Source organism: Lathamus discolor, chromosome 1 (genome assembly GCF_037157495.1).
Source record: "Lathamus discolor isolate bLatDis1 chromosome 1, bLatDis1.hap1, whole genome shotgun sequence".
NCBI lineage: Eukaryota > Metazoa > Chordata > Aves > Psittaciformes > Psittacidae > Lathamus > Lathamus discolor.
This window is the reverse complement of record NC_088884.1, coordinates 35,125,838-35,149,152: the sequence shown is the minus strand read 5'-3', so window position 1 is coordinate 35,149,152 and position 23,315 is coordinate 35,125,838. Positions and strand designations below refer to the sequence as shown.

General features: G+C 38.3%; 1 protein-coding gene across 5 annotated transcripts in view; it reads left to right on the top strand.

Moving 5' to 3' along the window:
• Positions 1–23,315, top strand: part of SEMA3D (semaphorin 3D) — a 145,850-nt gene that overhangs the window by 94,280 nt on the left and 28,255 nt on the right. For all 5 annotated transcript variants that reach the window (XM_065667276.1, XM_065667292.1, XM_065667304.1 and 2 more), the window contains exons 9-11: positions 10,009–10,123; positions 10,497–10,566; positions 11,937–12,081. In XM_065667276.1, coding sequence (XP_065523348.1) covers positions 10,009–10,123; positions 10,497–10,566; positions 11,937–12,081 — 330 coding nt within the window. The remainder of the gene's footprint in view (positions 1–10,008; positions 10,124–10,496; positions 10,567–11,936; positions 12,082–23,315) is intronic.

Below are 23,315 nucleotides of genomic sequence, written 5' to 3'. Positions count from 1 at the left end.
TAATGCAAATTATTATAATACAAATATAATTATTATAGGAATTTAATATAAATTAAAATATGCAGGTGGACTCCTCTGTTTACTGAGATGCTCTGGAGCTGTGCTCTGACATGAAACATCTGCTATGCTTAATTCTCTCTGATACAGGATCCATCTCTTTGGTTTCAACAGTTAATTTCTACTTGAACTGTCTCAATAATGTGACCTGTACTGCATATAGTTAAGCCTTTGCCTTCTTTCCCTAGCAAACAGGGAATAACAGTGGTAGGAGGAGCCCAGCAAACTTGTGAAATCATTTGCTTGGTCTAAACCCAGCTTTTTCTGCTAGAACTCAATTGCTCTCTACCTCACTGTGCCTTAGGGCTCCTGTACATTAATGCCAGAGACACATGCTGAAATTAGAATAGGCTTTGTTCTTAATAAGGAGGTTAGTCAATGCAGCCTATTCTTTGGCTAATTTTCAATGGCTCAACAATATGGTCTCTCACTAATTCTCCCCCTTAGGGAAAATTTTCTCTGGATAGCATTCTCTTTTCCCAGCTACTTTCAGACCCAGAAAATTATAATACTCATGCAGGCATCTCTTTGCCCAGAGTCAAACAGCTGCCTCTTGTCCAGTTACAAGACCATACTTACCATCTTGAAGCATGGGTTGTAATAACGCAGCCACTGTAGCACTAAATAGCACTGATTCAGATTTACGTCATCTGCATTCTGTATATCACTAGGGGATATCAGTATGAATTGGGAGGAAGTGCTTTCAACAATCACTTTCAAAACCAGTTGTGTCATTTATCATGGCAAGCGGCATTTCCTAATTTCGGTTTGAGGGAGGCAGAAAAAACCATCATTGGCCTATCCGTAATACCTGATACTACTTGTCACATGTTCCTCCTTACATAAAGTGTAATGTTATTTGCTTTCTTTTCCAGCAAAATCATAGAAAAAAAAAATTAAAGATTAGCCAGAAGTGTTTTTTAAAATACATATTTACACACACACATGTACATTACATGATCATACAAACTATAACTTCTTAAGAGCATGGACCCAAGTATTTCTATTTCCAGAAACATAGGCATAAGCTTTTATAGCTACACTGTCCTCAATCCCACACTACTGAACCAGTCTGCATCAGCTGAAGACATGACAGAGTCATTATGAACTGAGCCAGGTTTAAAGAGAAAATAAATCACAGCATCCATGCACTGTGCCCTCTGCAGTCAAGTAATAAGTCAGTTACATTTCTGTAAACATATCTACCAGTAATAATGACAGAATTGTAATTCTACTTAAGGACAAACCTCACAAATGCACAAATATAGCCCTAGAAAAGACCTAGATTTCCCTCCTATTTTTCCCACTGAAATAAAGTGAGAAATTAAAATCCTACCTTACAGGAGTCCCCAGAAATTTTTTTGGAGAGGGACGAATATTGTTGTGGCTTTTGTTTGTTTGTTTTCTATATAGAAACACATTTTTCATAGTTACAACCTCATTCTATTGGCATGGAGTGGAAATTAGCCAAAAGCAGTAGTCTCTCTGCTGCAGTATGAAAATCCTGTTTATTATTACAGCAGCTTGCATTTGCTGTGTTATAAGCTTCTCTTTAATGGTTTTGGTGATGTATTGCAAAAGTTATGGTGTGCAGCCTTATTTCTGAGACCTCAACTGCCAAGAAATCAGACTTCAGCCCCTGATGTTTTCCCACATTTCCCAAAGTGTTCAGTATCCAGAAGCAGCCTTTGTTCTAGCGCGAACAAGTGAGCTCTTTGTCTTTTTTCTTTGGTATACTATTCCACCCTCATATATACCATGCTGTACCTGGGGACAAGAATATAGCAATTAGACACAGCCCTCTTAGTTAAACTGCACTTTCTAAACATACTGGAATGTAATCATTTTAAGAGCTTCTGAATTGAGAGCCCAGGACACACCCTGCATTCCACCTTTGGGTAATTTATTTCCAAAGCCATGAACGTGAACAGAGTTCGAGGCTATGACCTTGCCTCGCGTCTGGTGCTTTAAGGCAATTTGTATTCCCAGAATGGCAGGAGGGAGCCATTCCACTGTGACTCTGAGTCCAGGGTCTCCCGTGGTCTCTGCCATGGGGCTGCTTGTGTGTAAAAGTTAGGAGGTGCTTTTCTTGTCCGGGAAATAGTCTAGCCATGCCGTTACTGTGACTAGGGATAGCTGGGTCATTAACATTCTTTGTATTTCTATATCGTGTAATGCATTGCTGTATAGATAACTGATCTATCTCCAAAACCATGAGTTGTCCGCATAACGTAATGCTTTACCATTCAGCTGTATTAGCTTGAGTCCCGGAAGCAAAATAGCCATGTTAACATGTTCTCAGCAGGGCTAATTAGTCTGGGCTCAGAGCCATACTCGTGCAGCTATCCTGCTTCTAGTTCTGGAGGGAACTCATTCCAGACAAGATTTAACTTACTGCCTATTACATGCTTACGTACTTTCTTTGTCATCATATAGCCTAGCCACAATGCTAATCATGGGTAATGTGTGTGTGTGGGGGGCTTCTATGGGTTTGTTTTTTTTTTTATTGTTTCTCAATGGTAATGATTAAAACCACTTCAAGAATCCCTAGAAAAACTTTGGCCCTCATTTGCCCATTGAGCGTCTTTGCAGCAGTGGGTCTTTGAGCAGCCAAGTCCTCTTGGACTTCCAAATTTGATATTTGAATATTATGTGCCATTTGAAAGTTTTCAAATTCTGTAGAAAAGCTGCTGCTCATCAAGATGATTTCGTTTTAAGGGCTGATGTGTTGGAGAGAGGCCAGTTCCATATAGTATCTGCTTCTAACTGTGATGAATTAAGAGATATAACATCAGGCTTTGTCAGGTCTTTTGGTCCAGCTTTCATTACTGGCAAGGGTACAGGCATGAGTAGGGGAAGTTTTGTGTACTTTTGTCCCTCATGGGTGTGTTTCAACAATAGGATCTATGTGAGGTTTTTCGAGGGGGGAGATCATGATTTGCAGATGAAGCAAAAATATGTAAGTTATGCTTACATATAAAGAGGTGTGACTGAATTTTACTGAGCCTCGGGGAAAATGAAAAAGAAATTGCAGTGTCAAGATAGAGCTTTAAAAACTGGATTATGGAAATGCAGCTGCTCAACCTCTGAAGCAAACTCTGGAAAGCATCCTAGTTGCCAGAGAGACTCATTGCAGAATACACTGTCAGTAACCCACTGGCTTGTAAATGGGAAGCCTTCAGAGTTACTTGGACTGGAGTTCCTGTGTCTAATCCAAAGTCCCTGACTTCAGAGTGCTTTGAATCAGATGTTTAGATACCTCTAAGGGTAGCAAATAATGACTTTGTGATTTTGGAATTTTTCTGATGTGATAAAATTAGCTTCCTGTGGTGGTGTCTTTTTCCTATCAGTGCATTTAATATGAAAACACACCATGGTTTACAGTTCAGGCTTTGCTGTTATTGATTGAATACATTGTTAAAAATGTAGATGTTTCAGAATGTTTAATTCTGAAAGACTGTGTAAGATGCTGACCTGCCTTTGTGTTTCTTGCTCTCATGCTTTTCCCGCTCTCAACATGTGGTTGTCAATATTGCGGTCACACAGTCCCACACTAGCAACTTTAGTCATTTGTGTGTATCCAAGCAAAGAAAGTAATTATCAGACATTCACTTCAGTCAATAAAGGCAGATCACTATTTTTTAGAGGAAGACTCCTTCCATCTTCAACCCAAATCACTCTTTCAAGAAGATATTTTCGACTGACTATAAAGGGAACTTTGCCCTACTGGGTCCCTGGAATGTGAAATTCAAGGCATTCTTATTTGAGAATATGGAATTTTGAATGGCAAAATCAGGCCTGTTTGTTCAGAAAGAAACCAGGCTATTCCACTGCTGCATCTAACCCTGCTTCAGTTTCACAATGTTCTTAGTGCGTTCAAACCATACAAATCTGTTCTCCTATTTGACATTAATTGCATGATCCATCTTTGCTTACCTGTAGCTTTGTGATTAAGAATGCTACATTTCATAACCTGAAGGTTTTGTTCTTGTTTCTTTTTTTTTTCCCCTCTGTGTTTTTATATCTTTTTTTATGTATTTATATAATCTAATTTATATTAAGTATATATGAACATTTAGATGATAGACTGGTAAAGGCAAGTCAAATGCAATGAAATAAACCATGAACAGGTTATAGTCAAAAATTAAATAGATTTTCCTGAGAATTCTTTAACATATTTTATTAGTTCAGTCATCACCCTTTGGTCACTTCAAATTTCAATTGAAGTTGGAGTGAACAGCCCTATGATGTATATAGTAGAGTACATCTGCTTTGTGGCAGCCTTTAAACAGTTTTGGGGAATTTCTTAATACTAGCAAACCTGCTGGAGGTAATCTTAGCAGGATTGTTAAATGGCCTTGCAGTAAAATGGTGCTTAATTTTGTTATTTCATTTGTCCCAAACCACATTCAGTCTTGCTGTTGTCATTTCCCTGTCTTTGCCTATGTCTATTAGTTCCTGGCTTTCATGGTATGCTTAATAACAGTCATAATTTTTCTTTGCTGTATAGTTAGATTTTCCAGTTTGGATCCCATCCAAAGATAATTCAGTAGAAACCCCTGGGTGTGATGTTTAAATACTTTCCAAAATAAAAATCAACATTTTCCATAGTGAGCCAAATAGTTATGCATGCTTAATGTGAGTATATTGCCATTCTGAATGAAATAGCCACAAATCTGCTTGAGGATCAGGAACTCAAAGCTAAAACACTTTATCTCACTTGTAGTTCAGACTATAAGGCTGAGAGCAGTAGATGTGGCTTACAGTCTTGTAGTTTTGGCTATGGTTTTGGTCAAGACCCTCTTTCCCATTGTCTTAATGCCTAGAAATGTGTGAATGCTCAGAGTGGCGTCCTTACCCATAGGTGTCATACCAGCTTTCCAATGACACTGGGTCATCTTGCCGTACATTCAAACTGCTGAAATCATGGGATCATCTTCCATCTGACATTAGTCTGGTTTGGACAAGAAATTCTGAACCTGAATTCCTGAAGGTGGAAATCTTACTTTCCTGTGTTAGGTTGGTACCTAAGAGAGTTGGGTAATATGCAAAGTAAAATTATCTGAGTTTGAAGACAGAATTCCAAAGAATAGTGTTGGATGTTTCTCCATTTATAGGGTCTGCTAGAAGGTGGGTTTTTTTGTTGTTGTTGTTTTTTTTCCATAATGTAAGGCTTTGCTTTGTAAGGATGCCATTTGTTTCTGGTGGCTTTGTAATGTAGCTAAGCTTCACACAAGAGAAGGGCTCAAGGGCCTTTTGCAGCTTCAGTACTTTTCTCCTCTGTTCTCCTGCATTTCCTTTTATTCAGGTCAGGAATTCACTTTGGATGGTCCTTCTGCACATCTTGCCACTGGCTGTAATTAATAACCTGCTTCTAGAAACTCCACTCATTGTCTTCTTTCTTTCTTTTTCTTTTTATTTAAGAAGCTGGTCAGGATAATTACTGTCATTAAAGTTTTATGAATCAGAGTGTTTGACATCTTTGATGTTGATTGATTTTCAGAAAACTGTACTTTTTTGTTCTAACATTCAATTTGTCACTGTTACTTACAAACAAGTAAGAGATTTAAAACCCCAAAGATGCAGATGTTCTTTAGCTTTGTTGCCATCTGTTTTTCTGCCTACTGGATTCCGGGACTAACATTTGTACATTTTAATGAAGCTACATTTATATAATATATAAGATACAATAGAATAGAAAATAGACACAACAGAATGTGTTAATGCAAGCTAATTAAATCACTTCATAGAGAGATATTTTTTCTAATTGCTTTTATTTTTGTAATAAATTTATCTTTAAATGGATGGCTTGAAAAAACTGTTATTTTGCTCAGTTATACATAAATTACAGATCAGAAAACAGAGATTTCCAAGGAATTCTCGCAAGAAAGGCATATGATATGACCTTAATTCAGGTCACATTTTAAATTGTGGCTCTTAAACAGCATTCTTCCTGGATGTCAAAAAAAACATTATACTTACCTGCTATCATTGCAGTTGTAGATCAAATATTTAAATTGTGACTCTAGTTTGGTAGAAACCTGATTTCTCACTCCAACAAATTATTTTCTATTACTAGCTTGTTGAAAAGGGTGGAAATTTTAGGTTTTCTGTAGAATAAAAATCTGATTTCTGAAAATCATATATAATTACTTCCCTGCTTACATAGATAGTTTCTGTGTTTAAATTTTTGTGACATTTTTTGACAATATTTCCTCAACAGGTGACAGATTGCACTGCCCACTTTCTAGTTGGCAGTTACCTAAATCTTTTAACTCGGGCAAACACAAGTAAAACCAAGACTTTACAGGCACTTCTTTCTGTTCTAAAAAGGTATTTCAGTCAGAATAGTTGACATCTGTTACAGCCTGTGAGATCACAACTCAGTAAGTGCTAATTAAACCTTTTTTTGTATTCAGAAAGAATTATGCAGTCCTAAGTGCCTTCATCTGCACTATAACAAAGTTTATAGTAAACACTGCTAATCCAGTGTGTTTAGAAGTGATATTTTGGGAGATAAGATTTCAGATACTCCTGGCTGCTCATCTGTTACAAGTAGATTAGCCATATTTTTGGAATGAAAGGCTTGCTCCTGCTGCCTTCCCCTTCTCTCAGCACTTAAATTAATCCTGTCTTCTTGTCTCATCTCCCTGAAATATTTAGTGTTGTCTTCAGTACCAGTATCACTTGCCCAAGGTTATTTCAGTGCATCCATTTTACTGCACGTTTCCAGGAGGGTTGAGGCAGATCCTTGCTTAGTGTAAATCAGTCCAGTGATCTTCTTAGGATTCTTTAACTTTGTGTTGACTCCTTATTTCTGTTTACTTGATCACTGGTTGGTCTTTCTTTGGTGATTTTCTCTTTTCCATCCATTTTAACTAATCCACTGACTACCCAGACTGTAACTCATATTATATACTGTCATACTATACATTCAGCTCACAACATTTGAGCATGTCAGTGATTCACTGCAGGCTGACATTATTAAGTAATCTTTTCTGGAGAAGAAACTATTTTCTTTCTGTAGCAACCCAGTTTCAAAACTCTTTAGGCCAATATGTCCTTTGTCCAGTCTCTCAGAGGCCAGTAATTATGTACTATGTTGTTTCAAGGAATCTGCAACAGAGTAAGCTGATGTAAAGCTAATGAGTTCATGCCAGCATGGTCTGAAGAGAGTAATTGCATGTCCTCCAGCACCTGATGCCTCAAGACATGTCAAAGACTGAACTAATATGCACCAAAAAATAGTGTTAAGAAAGAAGGGGTGCACTTTCTTTAAAAAAATTAGGATTTCCAGAGCTTAATTAGACAACTGCTGCTTGATTGTCCAGGAGCAAATATATGCCTATATTCTCAGTAGTTTTTGAACCTCCTTGGCCTGAGCTGAACTAATTCTACTCTACCTGTAAATAAAATTGCCACAGCCTTTTTCAGTTTCTCAGTCGGTGATTCCTGGGCACATATTAGAAAGCAAAGACACTATTATTCAGGGATGACAAAGAATTTAAGAGTACTATAGGGCTGCTAATAAGAACCAATAAAAAACAACAACAACAAAAAAAGCCACCCTGCAACCGCAAACAAAAACATCCTTCTAATAAGACATACATTTTGTTTCATTCAGCCATGGCAGTGGGAAGAAGCATGTTATTGTGCATCTGCCTTTCAGTCCTTTCCTTTCTGCACCATAATTTAGTCACTCTCGGGCTTCCAAAGGACTTGGTAGATCATGGGCTGCTCATCATCGAATTCCCCTTGCTTCTATAAACTGTGCAGTGTTACTGGCAACTTTTGGATATGTAAGGCACACCTACTGAATGTCTTTTGTAATGTCTCAAAAAGTCAAGTAGCATGGTTAACACTGTGTCCTGGCTTGAGAGTGAGGAAATACAGATACATCTTAAGTCCAGTTTAAAGCACATAGCACTTGCTTAGACTGCTTCCTTTGAGCACAGTACTTGGTTCACACTACTCTTTAGGAACGCAGTGGAACTACTGATATATTTAAAATAAGAATTTGTGAAAGTGGTGTTGGATCATGATTTAAGGGTGGTTAAACACAAGTACGTATTTTTCCATCTCTCGCAGAAGCTGAATGCCTGTGATGACAGGAGCAGCAGCTAGACATGGGTGTTTTTTCCATTCCAGCCTCATCACATCTTGCTTCCTCCCCACTTTCCTAGCCAGCAGTTAGAAACATCTCATCTCCTGTAATGCAGCACTGCATCCACCAGAAATCAAAGTGGAAGCCCTGCAATGTGAGAATTGCTTAGCTAATCCGAATTGCCAGAGGAAGGAAAAGCTTAACACTTCTTGCTTCTTAAGATTCTTTGTTGCGTCTTTGTAATTGGTTTTAATTACACAACAAAGATTATCTGCTGTGCCTTTGAACAGGACACACGCATGCAGAGCTTTTTTTTTTCCTATTGGCTGCAGGCTGCTAATTTTGACACCTTTCTAATAAATCTGTTGGTTAGATGTAAAGCTTCAGGCTTGGCAGGACCTCAGGAAATCAAGAAAGGAGGCAGCAGTTCTTGTTAGAACAGAAGTTCCAAAGGCTATAGATTAACAGGAATCATTTCGAACTGAGCTAACCTATTTAAAGTAGCAAGCACATGAAAAGAGAAAATGGTTAGACTTCATTACCAGAGAAGTGTTACTCCTTGTGAAGTGGATTTCAGTACCAAAAAACATCTTGTTGAATGCCTGCAATATTTATGATACAGCCCTGAAGGGCCAAATACTATCCATGGAAATACCACCTAATTTACAACACCTAGTGTTTCCTGATGGCTGGTTCTATACCTTCAGAGTTGCAAAGACAATTAACAAAAAAAAAGTGATTTATCCTAATGAATCTGGAGGGAATGAATATTTGTGACCAATTTTCTGGTACTTAAATTTGCATTAGAGATTCCCTAAGCTTCAAAGTTTATAAAAGAAGTAGGCACCTTCATGGGGTAATTCAGAACTATAGCTGCGAGACTACTGCACTTAATTCAAACACCTAAGTGTCTGAACTCCTGCTGCAATATCATTGCAGTCTAAATAGCAATATCATTGTGGCCTAAATAGCTTTGCAGAACCTAAATCTGTTATTTGAGGCCAAAAGGGACAGGTAAATGTCATTTATTAGATTTTTCATGTAAAAATGATTAAATTAGAGGAGGTAAGCTCTTAAGCAAACTGATCCAAGTCAGTAGAATGACATCTACCCTTCAGAAGGGTTGTTCAAATTTCAAATGACCTTTTATAGATTTTTATTTCTCCAGTGGAAAAAAAAAAGAAAGAATTTGGGCAAGTATGCTCATATCTTGGAAACCCCTAGTAAAGTAAATAAAAAAAAAATTAAAAAAAATCCTTTTTGTGGACTGTAGACTGATATTTCCATAACAATTATTATTAAAATAGTATGACTGGTTTTCCCTGGAATGTGTACTATGTACACAAAAAAAACCAACCCAACAAGCCCAACAGTGCAGTATTTACATTGCAAGAAATGCTGATGAATGTAGTTTTTCTTTTTTGAGAAATCTATCCTGAATGTTCTGTATTATTATTGGGTTTGTAAGGAATTCTTGAAGAAACAACTGATCACAAAAATTAGCATCACAGGGAACAAGAAATTACATGATATAGATGCATTTTCACAGCAGGCCAGTTGTAGAACTGGTGAAGGGATTTTGCAAACAGATTTGGGTGTGATTAGGAAATCTCAGTTGCCCACTCTCTGAGCTAAGAAGTGGCTACTGGAGCTACCTACAAAAAGGCAATCCACACTAGTTTTGAGAAAAAAGAAACCCAAACATCAAAAAAGACTTTCTTGCTGTTAAGATCAAACTGGAATCTGACTGAAAAAGCACAGTCAGTACTGTACTACCATCAAATATAATATGTTAAAACTCTTCTTATTTGTTTAATATTTAAGTCTTCTAATTTTGTTTGTATTAGAATGATATGGGAGGTCAAAGGAGCCTAATAAACAAGTGGACTACTTTTCTGAAAGCCAGGCTTGTGTGTTCGATACCTGGTCCTGAAGGAACAGATACACACTTTGATGAGCTGCGTAAGTTGATTTGTCTTTCATGCTTTATTCTGACATCAGTATTGTTTTGATTTATTTTGTTGTTTGGAGAAGCACTGCATCTTGTTTTGATTTTACTGCTTTTCCAAACAGTGCTGGTAAGATATCTGACTTTTACCTGAAGTCCCTGATTATAACTGAAATTAGTTGGAATTGCAGAAGGTGGCAAGTGAAAATCCGATTCTGTATAAAAAAACAGACTGTCTGCATATGGACAAACTTCAGAATATTAGCATAAATTCACATGGCAGAATTTAACATTTGGACAAAAATAAACCTTTGTTATATATTTACAAATGGTAAGTGCAGAAATATTCAGTGAATGTTTAATTATTTTTTTTTTCTCCCATTGCAGAAGATATATTCTTACTTTCTACAAGAGATGAGAGAAATCCGCTTGTATATGGAGTTTTCACTACAACAAGGTATGCATTAGGATCGCTTTTGCCTCTGGAAAGAAATCCTTTTATTAAATCCTTCTGTTACTAAATCATGATTCCTTAGAGCAGTGAGAGACTGCTTGTTGTACTGGGGCTGTAGTCACTAAGGGCAATAGTTTCAGAAATGAAAATCATATATTACGTCCCGAAACCTTTGTGAACCTCACTTTTCAGTATGATTGTAAAATGTAATGAAAATTTAACAATCAAAAGCATGCTAGTTTATTTCAACCTCATCTAGCTGAATTTAACAATTTCAGTCATATTTATTGAGCAACCAAGAGTTACTGTTTAAGACAAATCATTGTTGTGAACCATTGTATCTGTATGCAACAACTTGACATCAGCTGTTTCTTAGGATCAAACCCCACTATCCTCTGAAATGATATTTCACTGTTTTTATAAGCAGGAGTTGATGGAAGAATAACTTTATGTCATGGGGATGAATTAATCAGCTGCAGTAATGAGGTGTTCTCTATAGAATTGTTAGAAAGGAAATAAGTAATTATTTTGTCTTCAGAACCTTTGAATTAAGTGTAAATTATAAGGACTAGCTAAATGCTGAACAGTGTGAGTACAACGTAAAATTGCCAAGGCACTCTGTAACTCAGAAGCAGCCATGACAGTGGCTATATAGTGGTATACATTTATGTATAACCACAAAAAATATTTAGAATTGAATGAAATGTTGAACAATGAATGAAATGGCATATGAAGTAACTAAACTACATACCATTCAACAACCTGTCATGCTGTTCTTTTGAAAACCGAACTGTTTGGGGCTATTTTTTTGTTGTGTGGGTTGTGGTGTTTTTTTTTGTTGGGTTTTTTTTTTTGTTTGGTTACTTGTTTTGTTTGTTTTTTTCTTCAGAGAAATATGTGAGGAAAAAAAAAACACAGGAAAAGGACATAGAAAAATAAATAAATAATTTCTTTCTATAGTCTGTCCAATGCAACCTGTAATTCTCAGGCATGTGACCTGCAATATCATTACTATATAAACTTCCAGATGTGAACACAACGTAAAGATATGTCCTTCATTGGCAGAAAATTTGAGTCAAAATAGCTAATAAATGATAGCTGGAACCTGTCAGCCACTAGAAAAAATGGCTGTCTATCAAGTGCTCTCAAAGTCTAAGCCCTGGTTTCAACCAAGCAAAGCTTTAAATTGTAATGAGAGTAATATTAAATATATGTAGTTATCTGACCTGTACACATTGTCTTTTAGCACCCCTTATATCAATTCTCAGGTGTAGGCTTGATCCAAACCCCATTAGACACTGTGGAATTAGTTAATTCACTGAGGTGTGCACTGAAGAGGTGTTTACAATGCATATACACATCTTCTTTTTCAGCTCTGTCTTCAAGGGCTCTGCAGTTTGTGTGTACAGCATGGCAGATATCAGAGCTGTTTTCAATGGCCCTTATGCTCACAAAGAGAGTGTGGATCATCGGTGGGTACAATATGAAGGTCGCATCCCGTATCCCAGACCTGGTACAGTAAGTGTCTCCTTAATTACATGCTTCTATTTTTACTCAAAGGCAGTCATACTTCACACCTGTTCCCGGCCTGGTAAATTATATTTTCCACTGAGGATGTTTCAGATTATCCTCCCAACCCCTTCCCTTCCATGGACAGCTCAGACTTCTACCTACCCTGTAGGTATATAAATATGCATTTTTCCATGACTCTGAGATAACATTGTGTCCAGGCTGTCTATATCCTGATTGTCTTTCATATTGTGGTCTCCTACTGTATAGCTTTATTTCTGTCTGTTGGGATCACCTCTAAGGTATCAATACTTTATAGAACACCAAAGGCATTTTTTTATGGAATATTAAGTTATGGTGAGGTATTTTGTCTTGTATTTCTGTTATTCTGTGTCTGTTAAAATCCTGTTCTTTGATATATGGTCATTGATTCTATTATGTGTGGTTTTGCATGTGTCTTGTTTTGAAGTGAAATAAGGAGTTAGTTCCTGGAGACTTTATGTGATAAACAGTAAGTGGTAGGAAGAAAAGAGAAGTGTAATACCTGGAAACACTTCTAAATCTCAGTCTCTTTAGATTTCAGGTACAATAATTGGGTGAAAACAAAGAGGAAAATATTAAGTTATTAAATAACTTTTCCCTCACTTCTGTCTTGGTGTTAAATTTGGAAAAGCACAGACCTACATTATAGCCAAGGAAAATGGTATTTCTACAAAACACATCTATTTTAAAAAAGTTATCACAGCTTTAAGCAATTGTTCATATGTAGAACGTAGAGGAGCAGTGCTTTAAAAGTAAGGTAGATATTATTCAGGATAGCTTTACATTATCTTGGTCAGGTATTCAGTGACCTAGTACTAGGTAGATGCATAAATCTAGCCAAGCAGTGAAATGCTGAGTTTGGACTACTGCTGGTACCTTGTCTAGGAGCCAGCTGGGTGTATCTATTTCTCTGACATCACCTTTGGTGCATCTGGTGCAACCTTTGCTTCCATCCAGTAAAGTCAGTAAAAGCTGCTGGATCTAACACCTATTAAAACTGTGACAGTTATTTGGAAAACTAGCCGTAAGGTGTGTAAAAAAAAAAATCCTTTTCATTTAATGATGCATCTTTAGCTCAGGAGTGCTGAATGTTTAAACATTCAGAATGCTGTTCCCTGTAAGCTCCAAAAGGGTTTCTATTTCCAGTGTATTGAAAACCCCAGTTTAAAAAGAGACTTGTCACATTGAACCTTTGCTTCAAGCCTTATTAGCTGGCTTATTTAGCTCTTCTTTTCACACGTTTACTTGTGCCTCTGTGTTTTCTTCATTATCCTTCCAATTAACCCAATTGCATGGTCCATGTCCATCTTTTTAGCTGCACTCGGTGGTCCCAGGTTCTGATTCTCTCCTCCCAGCTTCAGGCAAGACACACAGAGCAGCTCTCTCTAAAGACTAAGGCAGCTCCAAAGACTGATTTGGCCTTCCTAGTATCTGTGCTGCTGGAGCAAATGCACTCCTAATTTAGACAATTTAGGCACTGTAGGCTTACACATCTCTCTCATGCAGAATATATAGTGCCCCCAGCAAAGAAATTAGTTTTTTTTTTTTTTTAAGCATGTGCAACTCCATTACTGGTTAAGAAGTGCAGATGCATTTAGTTTTAAGTACAGAAATGGTGCCAGCAAGAACAATAGCTGGTCCCATGGCATCTAAAGAGATTAAAATAACTCTCTTGGAGAGTGCCCCATAAGGATGAACACTCTGCATAGATGGACGGGTCATAAGCTCATTGAATTTTTGAGTGTATTAGCCATCACATGGTTGAGCTGGGATTCCCAATGAAGGAAACATATCATGCTGAAGCATGTCAATGCTGATCTTTATCACTGATTTGAATATCCATGCTTGCAAGTATTCTAAAAAGTTGAAAAGCTTAAAGATAAATGGCTATTTTCCATAAGCTGCCACTTAACTCTCCAACTGCTTCCTTTAAGCACCTGATAACAGCTGTGAGAAAATGGTATAGTTAAAATCCTTAGGACCTCCATACTCTGTGTTTTTTTGTAGGAGTTTGAGCAAGGGCTGAGGAGGGAAGTGGATTTTACTGAAGCAAGCTCTCAGAAGAAAAATATGCGTAATAATTGCTATATAGATGAAGTAAATGTATTGCTGCATAGTTAATTACCTTTTTTCTTAGTGGGGCTGAACTGCAACAGTAGTTTAGTACAGGGAATCATAAAGGGCTATCCCAAATCTCTGGATATGAAGAGATTTAGGCTGGGATCTGAAAAAGCAGCACAGTGCTCAAAGACAGGGAAAAGTAACAGCATGCTATATACCCCTGCAGAACATTGCCATGTGAACACTGAAATGTTCTTCCTTAATTTCACTGTTTCTTGTTGGCTAAGAGGTGGTTCAGGAATGCTCAGGACAAAGTCAAAGAGGGATAATCTGTTCATTTTGAAGTTACTGCAACATTTTTGAAATTTCAGCTCTACCTAAGTGTTGCCTACGTGACAGTTGCCAGCTGTGCCCTGATTTTGTGTTTCTTGTATTTTAAGTCACTGTCGAAGTCTAAAAATGGCTATACTAGGAAATGCGTTTCTTTTGATGTTTAGTTTTGAGAGAGGCATTGACTTCCTTTCAGCATTTATATAGAAGCAGGAGACTGCTTACCCTAATTTAACTTTCTGCTCAGCTGCTTTTATCTCCTAAGTAAATAAAGCTGTTCACTGTAGAGGCTGTGACCACTTTGATATTGAAATTTTGACAAAATGCTTCCTGTGGCAATTTGTGTCACAGATAAACTCCCAACATGACCATGATATCATGCCTTCGCAATGCTGGGCGGTGTGTAGGCAGAAGGAGACTTTGCCTGTCTGGCCCTGGTGATGCAGTGTGGTCTGCCTGCCCTCTGCCGTCTTAAGGAGACCACCAAGCAGGGTGACTGGGGATCTCCGGCACAATCCAACACCATTGCCATTGCAAAATATACAGCTCTTTTGCTACTAACTTCTCCAGCAGTATTGAACAGCAAGTGGAAATAATAGAAATTAAACAGAGGCAAAGCTTCAAATCTATTTCAATTTAGAAGCTGGAAAAGGAGACAGAAGGAACATGTAGCAGGCAGCCCTGACACAAATGGCAGTTTGAAAGCCAAGGAAGCTTTTGCTCTTTCTTCTATGGCTGTTTAAAAATTGGACTTGCATATCTGTACCCAGATGAAATATCCAGTTGTTTTCCAGTCTGTTAGGGTTTCACCCATGAAACTACCCGTTGATAAAGAAATCTCAAGGGCTTTCTTTAAAGTGTGTTCTGTGTCATGAAACAGTTTCATAATGCCCTCCCAGTAATCATAAAAGGCATCTGAACAAGATTTTCAGTGATTTAGGAGTAAAAAAACCCAACACATTTCTAGCTTATTTAGCTAGAAAAGTATTTTAGCTGTAACCATTGCACTATCAGAGCAACTCATCAACTCCTAGTCCTCATATGGAAGTTCTGATGTCATCCTCCTTTCATTCATGATCAGATTTTTAGAGGAAATCAATGTTTAAAGATACACTAAAGAGTAATACTGAGACTGATCTACTGCAGAACATAGGACTCTTAACTTCTATCCAAGGCAACACCAAATATTTTTGGTAGATCTAGATACTTTACTAACTGATTTCCCAAAGGTTCAAAACTAAGATCTGCATCAGCAAAGCAAGATTCTTGCAGTCTGAGTCATTTTAGCTACAAGAAGAAACAGCACATTGCTTTTGTCCATTTGAAGTCTCACATCTTTCCATTCCAGATCTGAAAATGGCTCTGAGCTCCTTAATTCTTTGTGTATTTCTTTTTAAAAAGAAGCTCTCTTACAAGCCCTCAGATTCTGCTGTGATCTTTTTCATCTTTTTCTCTCCGTATATCTTTTTCTCTCACTCTTCAGTGAAACCCCTTCCGTTATTTCTTTCGCTAATTTACTGCATGGGCTGATTGAGGTGTGGTGTCCATCCCTTTGGGATTTGGCTGAGCCACAGAGAAATACTGTCTGCCAAAAAGTCTCTCCCTGTCCTCCCATCTGGTTAGTTTTGCCGCTTTAATAGGTTTCTTCATAAAACATTGAGGATTGCACAGATTTCCCTTGTTATTTTCAAACTTATCTTCCTCTTTCACCTGATCTTTTATGGGATGGAGTGCATTCTTTGCTTCTCCAATTCCTCTCTCCTTTGATCTCCCCACTGTAAATGGGTCTGCTTAATTAAGTGAAATGTTTCACTTTATGGGGTTATTTTCATGAGAGAGCCTCCTCCACCTCCTGTTACTTACCAACCTGTTCTCCCCAGCATGAATCACCTTTCAGCTCCTAGTAGCCTTTCAAAACTCCGTGAACCCAGTCACCTTTCCTGCTGGAAGAGACCAGCAGAGAATTACAAAGTGCCACCTGCAAAGTCAAATTCACTCACCTAGCTGGTCTCAACCCAGTTAGCTTCAGATTAATGCTGTCTTATATCAGCCTTTTCTGTGAACAACACAGGTGTGTTAAGTGGAAAAACAGTACAAAGTGCTGAAGACAAGCAGTAGAACAGGGTAGAACAAATCTTGCACATTCAGTGGATGCAAACTCTATGTTATAAAAAAAAGAAGGTGCTTCAATATATTTTTGTAGGGATTTGCTTGTTTGTTTTGTTTGTGCTTTTTCTTGTGGTAGTTAAGTGAGGTTGATTCCATTTAAGATTTTGCTGTTTGTCTCCTGCAAAACCTGACTTATTCCCCTCTCCCATGGCCACTTCCAGGCTTCCTCTGAGTATGGTTAGAATGCAAGTCTCCCTGCTGAGTGCCCAGTTCCTCTGGCATAACTCATCCATCCCACTGAGAAGTACTAAGGCTTCTTGCAGACATCTCCAAATGCACAATGTATTGTGTCACCTTGATAATACCAGAGAGAAGAAGCCAGGCGGTATTTAGGACACTGAGGAACCCAGGTTTCATCTTCAGAATGCCTTACAGTTGAATCTCCAATGGCATGTAAGTGCCTACCCTGAGAGTCATCTCTCAGCTGTCGTCTAAACCTCAGAAGATCATAAACCTATAATACCCCATTTTTTGAAGTCCTTCTGGGCATCTCTGAAGCTCATACCAGTCTTCAGTCTTATGTCTTAAATCCTCAGGACTTTGCATTTTTTTATAAACTCTACAAATAAAATTCAATGTGTTGGGTGTGTGGGAGGTCCCAATGTAACACAGAAGTGACTAGTTGAAGGTAGTTCATCTGTTTCTCTGCTTTTTGCTTGAGGGATCAGTGATAAGGAAAATTATTTACAGCTTAGAAGACTTTACATTACGTCAGAGAGGAATGCTGACTACCAGGCCTTATCTTCTTGCTAGTTAAATATTCATTCACTGAGAACTTGGGAGAAAAGGACCACGTGGTTAATTCATTCCCTCTGAGGGAAGGTCTGGTGCTCCGGTTTCTATGGCATTTAGCATAAAATAGAAAGCTTTTCAGTGGAAAACAGATCTTCTCCCTTCCTGATTAACATCTGGGCAACATTCTTACTACTTTTGGCTAAGCTGAGAGGTAATTATCCCATGAAAAAGGAAACACCTTCAACAGGAAGGAGCAAGTAGCTCCTAGGATGGCTCTGGTCCACATAGTTAAACTAGAGGAACACCTCCTTTAGGAGGGAAGCCCAGACTAAGGCATCTAATTTTCCAGTATGGGAGAGATTTAAGAAATATTTCACTCCTTACTGTTTTGCACTGGCTACTTCAGATGCTCCCAAGAGAGTGACTTGCTGATATGGCACTTAGTTCTCCTTGTGAAATTCATAAAAATTCCCAGCCTGGACATTGGAAAATCCACCAAGCAGACGCCTACTGCACTCAGTATTATCAAGACCCTGTTGTGTATCTAGCCTATGGGTGTTTGAGTTTCATTGTTAAGTGTGTCTAAGGCTCAGTGTGACAAGTCAGTTTTAAACTGTGATTTTCAACACACTGGAAAGAGAAACCCTTTTGAAGCTCACAGAGAACAGCGTTCTGGTTTAGAATTGTCAGTAGGGAACAGCACTGCTGAACTAAAGATGCAAAATTAAACAAAAAGGATATTTTTTTGCATACCACATAGCTTTTACATACCCAAATAATTGTCACAATTTTAATAGGTGTTAGATCCAGCAGCTCTTACTGACTTCACTGGATGGTGTGAAGCACTATGCATTTTGGCAAATTGGAGGTTTATTTAGGAGCCCAACTTCTGGCACCAGCTTTTGAAAATCTTGGCTGGGGTTCCCGCATAATGTTAACACAGTCACATCATATGTCTCAGTATTGTGCGAGATCTACAGATCCAGCACTCTGCTAAGCTGCAAATTTAATAAGACAAGTGAAAAAAGAAAAGTTTACATATGTGAGGTGTTGCTAAATTAGTGTGTGTTTTCTTTTATTTGAGAAAGATTAATCTGAATTTACCACCTCCTGATTACATTTTGATACAAATAAAAGGTGTGAGGGAATAAAAGGCATCTTTGTAGATCATCTGGGATCAGGACTTAGTCCAGAGTGATTATTGTCAAATAGAGATCACACAGAAGGCACTGGAAAAACCTTAAGTAAATATTGAGTTGATACTTTACAAGGTTTGTGCCACAGGGTTTGTACAACAGTTGAATACACTTAGCACTTTCAACTCTACTTCTGTTGTTTTGTTATTTGGTTTTGGTTTCAGTTTTTTGGTTTGGTTTTCTTTTAATTTCCTAATGTGTATATTTGTATCGTTATCATTCAAGACAGTGAAGGCCTAAGCAACCTCTGAAGAAATAATTATATGATGAATAATTTTATTATAGCATTCTTATCTATCAATACTAAGTTTACTAATTTAATGTGATGTCAGCTATATAGAAGAAAAGCATCAAATCTGAGCTAGTTGTTTAGACTTCTCTATCAGAAAGAGATAGGGACCTCCTCTGTGCAGTTCACGCACATACAAGATAAGGACCTAGGTCAGGTGAGATAAATACCACCCTGTTGCAAAAGCAGAAGATGCCGGAAAAGCACAGTGATGGTGTTATGAGAACTTTTATGGAGCCAGGTTCTCTTGTTGTCTGCATGAAACATACATGCTAACCTACTACTATGACATTTGATATGAATGCAAATCACTTATTGTCTCCAGTGGGAGATGACGCATATCTGAGACAGCATCTGGTGCCGATGATGTGAATAAATGCCCCCTGTGAACTGGGCAGAGAACACCGGTATCGTTATCATGAGACATGCAACAGGATGTGAACTCAGAGGTGAAAGGCTGCTTCACTCACCCACTTGGCCGCACAGCATTTACCATCATACATCCTATTGATTGCTATGAAAGGAAGCACAAGCCCACAGGAATTGTTCTGACATGATGGGTGGACAGAGCTTTAAACAGCTGTCTGAGGACTTTGCCAAAGGGTGGCCAAAATAAATTTTTCATTCCCCTGGTCTGTCCATCATGCCACAGTGAGTGATGCCTCTGGAAATAGCTCCCTTGGCCAAGCATAACAGGGTCACACCTGCCCAGCTGTTCTTGGTGGTCATGGATGGGATCCAAAGCCCACTGAAGTAATTGGAAAAGGCCCTGTTGACTCAAATGGATCTTTGGATCAGACCTTTAGTCCTTGTTTCTACTAAATTAGCTGCACAAGCTGGCAAAGATTTCCCTATATCATGCATGGTAGGGTTTGGGCCTCTGGGATTGCTGTAACAACTTTATAGTTCCATATTGTTAGACATTTTATCCTAGTGGATTTTAGCTAAGTGATGTCATTGCTCTCATCTTCCTCTGTTGATGCATTTTTGGCAAAAGTCTGGGACATCTTTAAGACCCATGGGGCTACTTGAATTTTTCACATAGAAATGGATTTCTGGGATTGAGCTGTGAATAGGTGAGCAATCGCAAATTTCCAGAAGACACAGACTGTAACTCGAAGTAGCAAGTGAAAACATGAACCACAGAAAATGCACATATAAGCAAAAATCAACCTCTAGTACACAGTGAAGGGAAGAGAGTTAGTGCATGGGTTGGGAAAGTGAAGAAGTAAATTTGTTTCTCATCCTATATAGAATAAATTGAGGAAAACTTTTGGTCCAAAGGCAGTTAAAGTACATGTGTTTCTATTGATTCCAACAAACTTTTGTTCAACACATGCAAAGATAAACATAGTTTTGAAATAATTTGGGGTTTTGAGGTCTAATTCTGGTACAAGTGGCGAAGACTTAGACCTTTGTTGTTCTAAAAGTGAGGGGAAATGTTCATTCCTGAAGCCCAAGAAAAGAACAACAGACGGTGAAAACCTGGTGCTATGTGTGCTGTTCCTAATGCAAATGTTTTGCATAATGTCAAACTTTACATAGTGGAATAAATCCTAACCACAAGCCCTTGACTGGCACCATAGATTGAACATGTCAAACTGGGAACGTGAACTAAAGTCTTCTCTGTCAAAACTAGCTATGAAAGAGGACTGTAGACCAACTTCAGAAAATCTTAACTTTCTCCTAACTGCAGGCATTGCCTGCGAAGGCATTATTTAATCACATGTCGTGGTTTAAGCCCAGTCAGCCAATGCAGCTCTCGCTGTCTTCCCCCCGCTGCTGCCGGAGGGATGGGGAAGAGATTCGAAAGAATGTAACTTCCACGGACTGAGATTAGAACAGTTCAGTAAGTAAGGTATAACACAAACCACTACTGCTGCCACCAATAATAATTAATAATAATAATAATAATGATAAGGGAAATAACAAAGGAAGAGAATACAACCATTCACCATCTGCCGACTGATACCCAGCCTGACCTGAGCAGTGATCTAACCCTTCCAGGTAACTGCCCCCAGTTTATATACTGGGCATGACGTGCTGTGGTATGGAATACCTCTTTGGTTAGTTTGGGTCAGGTGTCCTGTCTCTGCTTTCTCCCAGCTCCGCCTCCTCCCTGGCAGAGCATGAGACTCAGAAAGTCCTTGGTCAGACTAAACATGACTTAGCAACAACTAAAAACATGGGTGTTATCAGCACTGTTCCCAGGCTGAAAGTCAAAACCACAGCACTGCACCAGCTACTAAGAAGGAGAAAAACGACTGCTACTGCTGAACCCAGGACATCACGTTTCTTTCTTCACAGACTGTGTTATGGCTCCACCTAGCAGGAAACACAAGGATTACTTAGTTAAAAACTGTTAAAGAAGCAATCAACAGTATATATGTAAAGGGGTGTCACCAACTGTACTAGTGTTTCCAATTCATCTTAGTAATATCATCCAGGATTTGTAGTGCCCCATTAACACTAATTAACTAAATATACACCTAAATACTTCAGGTTCAAAAAGAAGCAGTCTCTGACTCAGGTAAGAGACTAAATGTAAAACATGGATGGAAGAGAGATGCAAACAGCCATGGGAAGGAAAACAGAGATAGGTGGGTGAGCTTGACGGGTCACCAACATGACTGACCTTGCAAATATGTTGCTAGGCTCACCCCAGAAGGCACAAAAAGGAAAAATTTAAAGGAGGTTGAAGAGACAGGTTTGTGAGTGGTATTCAGGCAAGAAGTGTGAGAACTAACTTACCTTGTAAGCCAAAAGGAACAGCTGAATTTATTAGTTTGTCAGTATAGATCTAACAGAGTGGGGAGCAAACCCCAGCAACAAATGAGTGACACCAGGGAAGTGTCTGAAGGGGTGACAGCTGTAGCAGTTGTCTGGACCAGAAGAGGATGAAACTGTGCTGTTCAAAGACAGAGAAAAGGATGCTGCAGCAGCTGAGCTATGGGTCAGGGCAAGAGTTTAAGTTATACGGATAAGGAGGGAAAGTCACGTCTGAGAAATAATGAACTACAGGGATCATCTGGAGAATCTGCCTTCTTAAATAAATGAGAGGTGTGGGAGGTGTAGGAGGTGCAGTTCACTGCAAAGTTATGGTCTCTGATTGCAGACTATATACAGGGAAAAGATAGATAGCGGTGTTTCAGTCTGGAAAAATGAAAATAGTTAAAGCATTTACCAGGGCCTTCTGCCACAGTAACTCTAAGCACACCTGCCAAGAGGAATCAAGCCGTTAGTGTAACATTGGGGCATGCTGGTGAGGCTCTTCCCCAATTCTGTCTCATAGCATCAACAGGGCATAAACTCCACCTCAATATGAGGAGCAGAAATACAAAAAGCAGATAAACTTTGATGTGTGAGAAGATCCCGCACTTTAAACACTTGGTGTTATCCCATGGTAGCCACAGGAGGGCACTCTAGTCTTGCTGTTGAGAGTCCTTTGCACTGATACCCGCGCTCGTTCGCTAAGCGTGCAGCAAATTTAACTGCATGAAAGCTAAGCAGCGTAGCAGGTCTCCTTCACTCCAAACTTGATTAAAATATAAACCGTGATACTTTGCCTGCGAGTGTAGTAGCGGACGAGGAGGTGAAATCAGTTGCAAATGTACTGAGCCTATCATGAGATTTGCTCCAGTTTTAAAAAATGCTTGCTTTTGAAAAATGAAGTAAAGGTGACCAAGTGCTGCTTTGGGATGAGAAAAATCATTGAGCAGCCTGATTTCTTACTGGCTTTGCAAGTGTCCTCACAGAAAAGTTGGTTTCTACTTGAATATGGATCGAATTTGTTACTTATTCATAACACCACATTTTCAAAAAATCCTGCACTTTTGGCATCTACTATGGTATTATAAACAAGTAGTAGTTTCTAAGTATTTAAAGAAAAAAATGGATATTTTACTATATTTTTAGATTTTTTATGGCTATATTTTGCTGGCTCCAATATGTGATGGAAGAAAAAAAAAAGGTTCAAAGTGCATCGCAGTACTGAATGTACTGCTTGAATGTTAATAATAATAGTAATAATAGTAATAATAGTAATAATAGTAATAATAATAATGTGTTTTCATTAGTTGTGGTAGCAGTATGAATATTAAGGCATGCCTCACACTTTCTTCAGGAACACTGTTAGATCAAGAAACATAAGGCATCTTGCCTATGGTCTTAAAGAAAATTTGGTAACAAAACTCAAAAAAAAGTGTAGTTTTTAGTAGTTTGTGTTTAAAGAGATGTTAATGCAATAAACATTAACTAATTCACATTTTATCTAGTATCAAAGAGATGTACTAATGCTGTCTTCTTTTCCTGAGCATCTTAGAGAAGCTAAGGAATTTCATCTTTCTTCTAAGTTTTAATTTAGGTTATCAAATCTCTGACTGAGAAAGGAGAAAAGCCTGTAAGAATTCTTCTTCAAAGCT